The 12257-nt window shown below is 35.7% G+C and overlaps 1 protein-coding gene across 6 annotated transcripts; it reads left to right on the top strand.

Annotated features, from left to right (window-relative positions):
• The first annotated feature begins 2108 nt into the window (after positions 1–2108).
• LOC133304998 (SUPPRESSOR OF ABI3-5) lies at positions 2109–11690 on the top strand. Of its 6 annotated transcripts, none has more exons than XM_061505097.1 (16): positions 2109–2293; positions 2647–2768; positions 2993–3033; positions 3309–4125; positions 4208–4279; positions 4373–4465; positions 4543–4622; positions 4738–4873; positions 5091–5178; positions 5252–5343; positions 5458–5526; positions 6419–6589; positions 8389–8560; positions 9324–10244; positions 10815–10993; positions 11321–11690. In XM_061505097.1, exons 2-16 carry the CDS (start codon positions 2721–2723, stop codon positions 11504–11506), a joined length of 3165 nt encoding a protein of 1054 aa, XP_061361081.1. In that variant the 5' UTR covers positions 2109–2293; positions 2647–2720; the 3' UTR covers positions 11507–11690. The 6 variants fall into 6 exon arrangements, with proteins under 6 accessions (XP_061361081.1, XP_061361080.1, XP_061361082.1 ...); XM_061505096.1 differs by having other exon boundaries at positions 4735–4873; XM_061505098.1 differs by lacking the exon at positions 2647–2768 and having other exon boundaries at positions 4735–4873.
• The last annotated feature ends 567 nt before the right edge of the window (positions 11691–12257 follow it).

Below are 12257 nucleotides of genomic sequence, written 5' to 3'. Positions count from 1 at the left end.
GTGCACCGCCGCCGGAACCACCCAAAAAGGTTGTCGGACGCTCCCTCACTCTCCCATTCTTTTCCGGAGAGTGGCAGCCACTCTCAGACACTTGTGGAGGCGCGTGGAGGAGCGTTCAGACTCCGATGGCGGCGATCTACCCACCGTTGCGTTCGTCTTTCCGTCCTCTTTCCAACCATATATAGATCTCCCCATTCCGAGATCGGGAATTCCTCGAAAAGTCTTCGACAGTACTGACTGCGCATTCTTACTCGCGGTTTCTCGATCTTGAACTTTTACAAAATATTGGAAAAATACACAGAAATTCCGAAAATAAATAAAAACAGCAAGGAGGAAACCTAATCATATGGGATTAGGGTCCTTGTTACAAATCGAGAAATACACGAGAGACCCTAACCATGAATTAAAGTATTTTTACCGATTAAAATTTAAACTTTTATGAAAAAGAACTATAAACAATCAACATGAATTTAAATAACAGATACAGAATAAAGGTGCCATATTTTCATAAATCACATAAAAAAAATGAATAAATCAAAACTGATCTTAATCCACATCACAATCCGGCTCTGATACTAATTGAAGGTATATCATCAGAAACGCGGAAGCGCATCGTACCGATGTGATGAGGAATGAAGAACACCGCTTTGATTACCTGAGATGAAGCAGCGAGCGTGACAATTTCTCACGTTCTGTTCTCCTCCTCAAGCCTCACGATCTGCAGCAACGCACCACGAACGGACGGTCGCAATTCCGCTCTACGGTTGATCTTCCAGGCTATGACTCAAGGGGATCAGGTGGTCGTGTGGGCAACCATTCAGATGATGAACGTCTGCCTCTTTGTGTTTCTGATGTCTGTAACCCTTGGAGGCACTAGAGAGAAAAGAGAGTTTATATACTCTGCCCAATCCAAGACTAACCCTAAGCTTCATGGGTTGAAATTAGTCTTTTTGGGCTCACTCTCACTAAAGCTATTGGGCTTAAGTAAAAGAGCATATTAAACCCAACACTGCCAACTATGCCGGGCTTTGTTGGTCATTATTTTTTTCAAACACTTGGTAGAAATATATATTTTAATATGACATTAAATATCCTTATTTATAGATGGACTAATCCACTTTAGTGCCATCTTTAATAGTACCATTGTTGCAAATTTGAATTGTGTTTATGAGAGATAAAATATGTCAAATGCGATATCATTGAGTAGATCTTGAAAAGTTATGCGGAATAAAAAAAATTACTTGATTCGGATACTCGAGTCAAAAGTTATGACCTTATGAAATTTTGCGGTTAAACTATTAATTTTTTGTGCCACGTGTCAACATCAGACGAGTCACGTCTAAATTAGGCGTGAATGTCACGCCCAACTTAGGCGTTAATGGTTACGCCCAATTTGGACATGAATGAATGTAGTATATTCGTAATTAGGTTCAAAACAATAATTTATTGGTAATTATTTATTAAAAAAACAATATTTTAATATTTTTCCCCTATCCTCTCATCTATCTTGAAAATTTAGACTTTTCTTGAGAAAATATAAATTATACACTTTTTTTTTGGTGAGGATAAATTATACACTTTAGTTCATTTTAATGTGAACCTCTAGTTAAAAATAACTTTTCTTTGAAAAAGAAAATAACTTTTATTGACGAGAAATTTTGAGTTCATGATGATCATTAATGATTGTCCATTAATGTTAATTTACACATTTTTTTTATTTACAATGATAAGTAGTTTTTAATTTATATATCTAAAATTACATGAATTTAGAAAAGTATCTAATGCCCTATATATACAGAATCATACCTGTATGGATATGGTATTATGGTAACACTCGTATTAATGGTTAGGCAAAATCAGATATTAAAACAAGTGGCGTTTACGTCTTGACTCTTGACTTTCATCACACCGCATTTGAAGACTGCGAACGGGTTTGTAATTTTAAATAAGATAAGTTATGTTATTTTAAAAAAAAAATAGACACGAAAAATAAAAATCTGATCAAGAACAAATGAGTAACTTTTTAATTTAAAATTTAAATAAAAAAATTATTCTGTGTCTATTTATCTCTCGAAATGAAATGAGATAACTTAAACACTGCTATTAATCTCTTCCTTCTCGTTTGTTCCAATTCTATTTTTTCTTCTTCTTACTCTCTTTCTCTCTCTCTCCATAGTCCTATTGTCTTTCTTCTCTATTCTTTGAATCTGCGAGCGACCAAAACCCTAGATCTCTGTTCTGGACACGTCAATCGCGATATCCGACACAATCCTGTGCGGTCTCCAAATCATCGGTAAAATCCCTTCTGTTGTGTCCTTTGGTTTTCGTGAAGCATTTGTATGCAAATTGAAACTCTATTTATATGTTGAGATTATGGCCGTTTGTTTGCGATGTTTGAGATTTGCAAATTGATAAATTTTACTTTTTATTTTTTGTTTTTAAATCATTTGCAAAAATTTAGTTATAGGGCTGATGGATATGTTGTGTGTACAAAGAGAAGATTTGGAAGACGGTATTTATGTTTTTGAGGATTCCATTCGAGTTATGAAAAGGAGAGGCCAAAACACGGTCCAAAAAGTCATGGGAGTTATTGGTTGTTGGTTCATGGTGGATAACTCTATCTATCTGTTTGTGCATATATTACAGGGAGAGGTTTTGAGACCATTTTGCTTCTGAATTCGAAATCTAGAGAGCAACGGGGGGCTATTGCTTGGCAAGAAATGGATCCTGGTCGCTATGCTCTGCATCAAGGCTGGGATAATAACAGCGTAATTGTGGTTTCCTCCTTAAATAATTCACCTATATAGGGATGATTAATCAAAGAAACTATTAGGGTTTCAATGTGATTTTTTACCTGGGGGATTGTCATCCCTTAGAGAATTATGAAAGAAAGCTAGCTGTGGGGGCAGTGAGGATATGGACTGGATTTGCCTAACCTCGTCTCATCATTGATTATTTGTTGCTGACATAGCTTATTCTCTTGAATCCACAGGCTCTGGAGGGTTATGGTGCGGTCCATGAGCCAAATTTTCGGTGAGTGCAACTGCTTGTTGCTTATCATCATCACTACGGTAATATAATGCCTATGGGTAAAAATTTGTGCCTTTGAGGATTTTGTTTTCTTGTAGTTTGGTGGTAGTGTGGTACCTATCTCATCTCATTAAGATTTTGTACAATTAAGATCTTACTTTTGTTTTTTTGTTTTGCATAATGTTTGCTTTAGAATTATAAGGATAATATGTTCATTTTTATGCATAGTATCAAATTTTATCTTTTCTTTCCTCCCATTTTACCCCTTTTTTTGGCAGGGTTGGTGGTTCTTATGATGAAAGACGGTTTATGGATGAAAGGTATCCAAGGGATGCTGTATACCAGAGAAACACTTTCCCCCGCGACATTTTGGATAGGGAGGCCTATCTGCCACCAGGACCTGCTGTTGGCCATTGGAGTCAATCCAAGCGGAGAGGTTATGATGAAGATTATCCAATTGATCGGGATTCTAGACGTTTTCAGAGGCCATATCACGATTCATATAATCAGATTGATCCTTTTGGGGATCATGAGATTGACACATACCCAGAATATGATAAGTTTCGGGATGGCTATACCAGCATTGAAAATTATGGTGATCGAGGATATGATAAACCTGCAAGGTTTGTAGGACATGACCGTGATGATTATGCATATGATGATTATGTCTACAAGTCCCGTGTTTCTCATCATCGTAGGGAGGATAGCCGTGAGAGAGATTATGATCATGGTCGGCATAGTTATGATTCTGATTATGAAAGAGGTAGTAGAAGAGATAGTAGTAGGAGGCGGCATGAATCACATGATCGGGAACGAGATAAGAGATGTCTTAGTCGGGAAGGAGATCTAAGTCCACATAGGAGGCATGAGCGTTCCCGTTCTCGTTCCCGATCCAGATCCCGGTCCCAATCCCGGTCCCATTCTCGTTCCCGTTCCCAATCTCATGGATATGATGATCATCCAAGGTCTGGGTCCCCTCGAGGTCGCAGTCATGGTCGAAGCTATCGAGAAGACAGCTATCCTGACAGTCGATATGATAGAAGTGAAAGACGCAGGGAACGTGAGGATAAACGTCAGCGTGAGCATTATTCTGTGGTATGTGTTGAATGGTGATTTTATTTTAAAGGTGATTATCTTACTACTGCTGGAGAATTTGATGTTAAAGCTATTTTCCTAGGCTCCATCTGCTACTGTTGTTGTTAAAGGTCTTTCACAGAAGACAACTGAAGAAGATCTATATCAAATCCTTGTATGTGCTCCTTAATTTATTTTGTTGTGTTATCATTTACTCGTGTAGGTTTTGATAACTCTTTTTTTACTATCATAATTTATATATTTTTAGGCGGAATGGGGGCCTCTTCGTCATGTTCGCGTTATAAAGGAGAGAAATTCTGGCATCTCTCGTGGATTTGCATTTATTGATTTTCCTTCCGTGGTATTAATCATGTTTATTTCCAATGGTATATATTTTTGTTTCAAAAATGTTATATTGAGAATAGTATTGTGGATTAGGGAGCTGCACAAGGAATGATGGACAAGCTAGGAGATGATGGTCTTGTCGTGGATGGCAGAAAGCTATTCTTTGAATATAGGTAATTTTTACTTTTAGGGATTTGTTAACTATCTTGTGTTTATGTTCCAATGCTGTAAAATCCTGCTCTTACAAGCATCTCTATTGCAATTATGAGTTATATTTTGTTGCAGTAGTAAGCCAACTGGAGGTCCAGGTCCAGATGGTGCTATGAAATCAGGTCATAATCATAAAAGCATTACAGTACCATCTGATTGGATATGCACTGTATGTGACTACATCAATTTTGCGCGCCGGACTTCCTGCTATCAGGTTCATATTTTTCCCTGCGTCATTTGTGTATCTGTATTGCTATTATTGAATTGTAGTGTTTCTTCATGCCTATTGCTTTGAACTATCATGTCTAAATTTGTTTAGGGTAGTCTGTCATTTTCAGTTAAGTTTTAAGCACTTATATTATATGTACATGTGCATGTGTATGTGTGTGCATATATTGAATTGGTTTGATGTTCTATTCTCATTATTGCAGTGTAATGAGCCACGGACCGATGATGCTCCTGCGGCAGATATTTCAATGTCAAATTCAGCAGCCTTAGGAAAGAAAGGTTTGGAGGCAGGTCGGTATAACTCCTTTATATAACATTGATGTTTTACTAATGTACTGCAAATAACAAGTTTATATGTAATCAGGTCCAACTCATGTTTTGGTTGTTCGTGGATTGGATGAAAATGCTGATGAAGAAATGCTCCGCTATGAGTTTTCCAAACATGCTCCAATTAAGGTTTGATTACTAAAATAGTTGAGCAAAATTATTCCTTTTGTTAGGTTGGGGTGGGGTTGATTCTGTTTGTGTTGCCAGTTATGTGCTAAAAATTGTTGTTATTATCAATTACAGGATCTGCGTCTTGTGAGAGACAAGTTCACTCATGTCTCAAGGGGATTTGCATTTGTACACTTTTATTCGGTAGGTACATCTTATGATTAATGATTGAGTGATTCTTGTTGCATACTTTTCTGCTCCTTTTATTTCTGAAGTTTAAAGGTTTATATTTATGTCATGCATTGGCCAATAAGAACTTAAAATTTGTAAAATGCATTTCAACTGCTTTTAATCATTGTTTAGTTAAAGGGCTTGTTTTACATCATTGGATGATATCATCTTCCTGAATATAAATTGGTGCATTTATAAAGTGATTTGAAGAGTGAAGACATAAATTTCTTTTTTGTGGTGACATTGTTGGTTTCTTTGATGGACATTGTTTAGAATCCCGTAATTAAAGGATTTCTTTGGATTTTTTTGTTTAAGTGATACTTTGAAAGTGAATGATATATACATATTATGAGTGCGTTTGGATTGCCTTTAAAAAAAAGTTACTTTTATGCCTTACTTATTTTAAAAGTGTTTTTTATTAAAGTTAAAACTATTTAGATTTTTTTAAAAATATTTATTCTTTGAAAAAAAAAATTAGCTTTTGACTTTTGCTTTTTTAAGAAGCTAAAATTTTTAGCTTATGAAAAAAGTAAGTTTTTGACTTTTTTTTATGACGTTTGCTTTTTTTAGAAGCAGCATCCAAACACACTTTAAAATAAAAGTGCTTCTTTTTGGGAAAAAAAAGTAACTTCCGACTGAAAAAAAGCTCATCCAAACGGACCCTATATTTGTTTATATTCACTGTTAGCTATCTGTTTGTGTTTGCTATTGGGATCATTTGCAAATGATGCTTTTCATTTTAACATTTTTGGTTATTTGCTTTCTTGAAAACGGGGTGGGTAGTAAGGGGGGAGCCTGGCATGGAATAGTTGCCTGTTAGAAGGTGTTTAGGTAGGTATTGACTTGGCAAGACTTTTATCTTTAGGTGGAGGATGCTACCAAAGCTCTCGAGGCAACAAATAGAACAACACTTGAGAAGAATGGGCAGATTCTAAGAGTAGCATATGCTAAAAGTATTCTGGGCCCTGGATCAGGAATTTCCCAATCAAGCAGTCTTGCAGCTGCTGCTATTGAGGCTGCAGCTTTTTCTCAACAGGTGTTTTATTCTCTTTCTTATATATTATGAATTTGTCTCGTAGTTTATATGTATGGTTAAAGATAAACTTAGCCATGTTGTCACTTTTGTTGTCTGTACATAACTTCAGCTCCAACTTCCTGGCATGACAGTTGAACTAAGGGCATGTTTGGTGCATAGTATAGGATAAGGCCTGATAGTATAAGACCTGATAGTATAAGGCCTGATTGTATAAGACTTGATTGAATATTAATACTATCCAGCGTTTGGCACGGTATTGTATAAAGTAATATATTGTATAAGATAATATCATCTGATATTTGGTAACGCATTGTATAATACTATATAGGATAAAAATAAATATTTTTATTAAAAATATCCTTTAATAAAGAATTTATATAATTCTTCAAAAAATGTCATGATATTTTATAAAAATTTATTGATCAGTGTGTCCAAAACATAAATTAATTTTTATAAAAATAAAAATATTCAATGTTTCAAAAATTAATATATTGAAAAATTAATTTTTATTTTAATATATTAATATTAAAGTAATATATTAATTTTTGAGAATTACACTGGTCAACGATGTTAATACACCAATTTCTTATCAGGCCTTATCCCTCCCCCTTAGGCCGGATTAAGTTATACATCATTTTGATGTATTATAGGATCCTGCTGTATAAATTTATACTATACGATGGTCACACCAAACAACTGAAAATTTCATAACGTATAGTATAAGCTTATACTATCAGGCCTTATACGTCACACCAAAAAATAAATTGTAATAAGTAGAGGGAATCTGGTGGAAAATAGCAGGGATTCTGCCTCGGATATTTCACCAGAAAAATGCATTGCGAAGATTGTGAAAAAATATTTGCTTCATAATAAATGTGTTAAGCAAGACTTAAAATTGCTCAAAAGCTAAAGCATCTATTTCTCAAATTTAAGAACAAAAAGAGTGACTTGTTCCAATTTTCTGAAGCAGAAAAGATGCGTGGCATTATGATGGAACCCAAAATTACAGCCCTGACTTTATTATCAATGGAGGCATAGCCTCTTTTTTACACCAATTGACACTAAAAGACACTAAAAATACCCTTCCCAAGCTCACCCTCAGAATCAATAACCCTGAATCAATAACCCTAGGTTCTAAAAGATACCCAAATCCCCAATATTCACTCAATACATGCATACCCCACTCCACACATTCTCTCCTTTTATTCCCTCCTCTAAGAATATTCTAGAAGATTTCCCTATCAAACTAACCAACCTACTCATCACTTTCAAGCCCATCACATTATCGAAGATCTCCTTATTTGACAATTTTTAAGTAAATAATTGTTTAATAAATTCAACATGTTTTTAATCTAATTATTTTTTGGATACAAAGCTTTCATATTTTCTCCTCTACTCAGTTTGAAATTTCAAGGAAAAAAAAAGGAGATTTGTAAAACAATACGGTATTAATAATTGAAAATCAGATTATATGCAATCTAAGCATATTTCTTAACCTGTTCAAGTCAATATGGGTTTATGTATTATATTTAGTTTAAATAGTTCTTAGCTGGTTTTCTGGTTTGACAAACAGCTCCTAGGCGATTTATTTTTCCCTTGTGTTGGGAGTTTCACTATGTGTATTTTCTCACTGATTCTATTTGATTGTATTTTCTCACTGATTCTTAATGAATATATGCCTTATTAATCTTATGTATTTCTTAATGAAGTTGTGTGTTCTTATTCTTAGTTGTAGTTTTGATATACTGTCAAGTTATCCTAAATGTGATAGATGTCTTGTGCTTTTCCCTGATCTTCAGTATGATTCTGTGGGATGGACTCCAAAAGAATACAATCCAGATGACAAACAATCTAAAGGTTCAGAGCAAACTGGCACAGAAGCTGGTGCTCCACAATCAGGCTTTGTTTGGGATGAAGCCTCGGGTTATTATTATGATGCTGCTTCTGGGTTTTACTATGATGGGAATACTGGTATGTATCGTGGTTGAGTTGATCGGAAAAGCCTATATCATGGAACATCTTTAAAGTTTCTTAAAAGAACTTTTTGCTACTATTTAAATAATTCTTGAGTTACTTTTAGATTGTGTTAGTTCCTTTATTCAGACCCCTTTTTTTAATGAGCTGAAAGCAAGTTTAGAGATTACCCAAAACATGCATGTTGAAGTTAATTAAGCTTCTGCGCTTACATTTACTGGTGTGGTAGTGCCAGTAAATTTTCAGGCTATTTCTTTTCTTGCATTCATTCCCCTTTTCTCCCTTTTTGCCTTCATGTGGTTGGGTTCTGTTAGAAGGCAGAAGGCCAATCTCCATGTCTGCCTAGTATGTGTGGGTGTTTGGTGTCAACCAATACATGCGAGCTACCATAAATAAAATTTCCCAGTGCATAACATTTATGTGTTATTTAACATGAACATGTCATGTGGGAGAATCCTAACCATACAATGGTGTATCAATGAGAGAAAAAAACATTGGGATAGGAAGTTACAAAATCATCACCATTGATTTGTTGATTGATGGTTAAGCTCCTCTCACATGACATGGTCATGTTAAATAACACATGAGAGGATCTATTTCCCACTGCACACACTTTATATGCTAGTGTCATGCTGTAGCTCGCATTTATTGGTTGAGCCTATCTTTTGACTGGCATAATGACTTGGAAACACTATTATACTTGTCAAAAAGTTGTTTTATTCTCTCATTTTATTTTTATTTTCTACATTGTGATATGTAGGTCTTTACTATGATGGTAATAATGGGATTTGGTATTCATATGACTACCAAACTCAGCAATACATTCCTTGCACTGATCAAGATCAGAATAAAACAACTAATAACCAGTCTGAACCATCTAAGGCATCTGAAGGTTCGAGCATTAAAAAGGTGGTGATTTCTGCACCAGCTATTACTGTTGCATCAGTTGAGAAGCCAGCTTCGTTGGCAGATGCTGTCCAGGCTGCTGCAGCAGCTGCTTTGGCTGCAGAAAAGAAAGAAAAAGAAAAATCAAAGGAGATAAAACTTGCCTCTAAAAGCAGTATTCTGGCAAACAAGAAAAAAATGAACAATGTGTTGACAATGTGGAAGCAGAGGAGCCATGAGGGGCAGGCTACTCGAGTGGCTCTTGAGGACAATCAACAATCTGTTTCTGCTGATGATAGGTCATATTCTTCTGGACATTCTGTAAAGAACAAGTTAAAAAATGAGACTACAGTAAGGGAAACTAATGCATCTAATCTGGGAACTCACACAACGCTTGCCCAGTCTACTGCTATTGATTCTCTGTCACAGCCACGTCCTGTTAGTAATAGCCTTGGAGGCACTGTGATGGGGGTTATAAGGGGCTCAGGAAGAGGGATTGTTAAATCCGATACTTCATATTCAGGTTCTACAGCTGCTGCATCATCTTCAGCAAATGTTGATATGCAGATGATTGCTACTCCCTTTAGAACAGATGTCTCTGCCCTGAGTTCATATACACCGTCTGTGGCTGTTGGAAGTGGCAGAAGACGGTTTTCAGAAATGCCTCATTCTGCTTCAACTCACAAGGAACAACCTCAAACAACCTACAGGGATCGTGCGGCTGAGAGGAGAAGTTTGTATGGCTCATCATCTTCAGTTGGGAATGATTTGGCTGACCTTGAAATTGGGGATTCAAGTAAGACTGCTTAATTTGTATTGGGTTTCATTGCTTTTGACTTCAAGAACTTTTGAAAAACTGCTGAGGTGAAGAGAAAGTATTTGCTTGACATTAATTAGTTATTCATATTTCAAAACATTGTCTGGTGCCTGATGAAAAGGCACCGGGAGTATAGGAAACTTTAGTTTTACATTAGGTGTTAAGTAAGACACTAGTAAGACATTAGTTATACTTGGGGAAAGTGTATTTGGTGATTGGAGGTGTGAAGAATATTTTTAAGGGAAATTGAAGAAATCTTCACGTAAGGTCATAAGGAAATCAAACTTGATTATGTGTGTGCGCGTGCATGTAAAATTGATATTTTCTATGCTATGTTTCCCCCCCTCTTTCTAAAGACCAAATGCTACTTTTAAAAGTGTTCTTATAGCAAATTATTGATGCTTAGTATCAAATATTACCAAATGTTTGAAAATTTTAAATATCCAAATAGTAAGTTTGCAAAGCCAATAGGTTCACTGGTAAATTTACATCTGATATGTAGATTGACTTTTGAGAAAATATTTGTTTCTACCATATGTATCCTTGAAGATCGAGATTTTGCGTCAAGGAAGGGTGATCCAATGCCTTTTCCTCCTGGGGTTGGTGGAGGACGCATGGTTGGAGATGTCAATCTTGATACTTTTGAGGTGATTGCGGCAGACAAAGCAATTGATGAAAACAATGTTGGTAATCGGATGCTTCGCAACATGGGATGGCAGGAAGGCTTGGTATCATTTCATTCCCTCTGCACCACGAGTTTAAAATTTATTATTGGTATTAATGGGGTTTGGTAGAGCTTGATTAAGTCGTCTGTTTAGATTTGCAATCAGTTGCAGTGCTCCAAATTTCCTCTTTTTGGGGATGTGCTTGTGATTTAATCCTAGAACTAGAAAGTATTTTCCTGTCTTACATATATTTTCTTCTTCAATTTGCACCTCAAGAATTGGATGGGATACCCCTGGACATTTGGTGTTCTCTGACAACATATCTGCTAAATCATTCTAACATTTCCACATTGTGGTTGTTTCTTGTATTATTGTTAATTTAATGCACAGGGACTAGGAAAGGATGGAAGCGGAATGATAGAGCCTGTCCAGGCGCAAGCCATGGAAAATAGAGCAGGACTTGGGAGTCAGCAGAAGAAGTTGGACCCTAGCCTCGAGGTGCAGGCAGGGGATAGTTACAAAATGCTTATTCATAAAAAAGCACTTGCCAGGTTTCGGGAAATGTCAGAGAGTTAAGGTTTGAGCCCAGAATATAGGATTTAGCTTTGAGAATATATTATTTAGGTGTCTTCTGAAATATTCCTACCGTAAAAACTAGCTTGAAATTTAGTCAATATGTCAATTTCTGCTTAAATGAACACTGAAGAGTGTATTGTAATGGCCATTCAATTTATGTTTTGCCTTGATGGGTCGAGTATAAGTGGTCTGGATATTTCTTTTTCTTTTTTTTGGTTCTTTCCTTCTCTTGAATTATTTTGTCCTTTTATTTCTAGGCTATAGGAGATGGTGATTATGGCCATCAACTACGTGCCTGTTTGTTTTGTCTCTCTTATTTACGTTTGTGGCGTGAAAAATGAGGTTATACTGTTAGTTGAGGTGTTGGCTCACAATCAAATTGTAGAATCGAGGAGAGTCAAAAATTTTAAACTTTTTAAACCATAGGATTAACTTTAATGTGGAAACCAAAATTTTGTAAAACTCTTATATTTTACTCTTATTATTTTTTACTTTCTTATCGAAACATTTTTGTTTCAAATTCGTGTTTTTTATAATACAAATTACTTCGTTTAAAATTAATTATAGTGAAATTTTAATTTGAAAGAGACCCTAAACTTGGTCTGTCTCTTAAGTATTCCTGTTAGAAACAGTATGACCGACGACGGGCTTGTGGATAGGGGTGTTCGCAGTTTGGATTAGATCGGTTTTGAAAGTAAAAATTATCCGATCCAATTCTTTCGGTTTGATCATGTAATCATCCATTCGGTTT

Source organism: Gastrolobium bilobum, unplaced genomic scaffold, assembly GCF_033153095.1.
Source record: "Gastrolobium bilobum isolate Gb01-03AN ecotype WA unplaced genomic scaffold, APGP_CSIRO_Gbil_v1 utg66792, whole genome shotgun sequence".
Lineage (NCBI taxonomy): Eukaryota > Viridiplantae > Streptophyta > Magnoliopsida > Fabales > Fabaceae > Gastrolobium > Gastrolobium bilobum.
The sequence above is the reverse complement of the archived record's forward strand: the minus strand, read 5'-3'. Positions and strand labels throughout refer to the sequence as shown.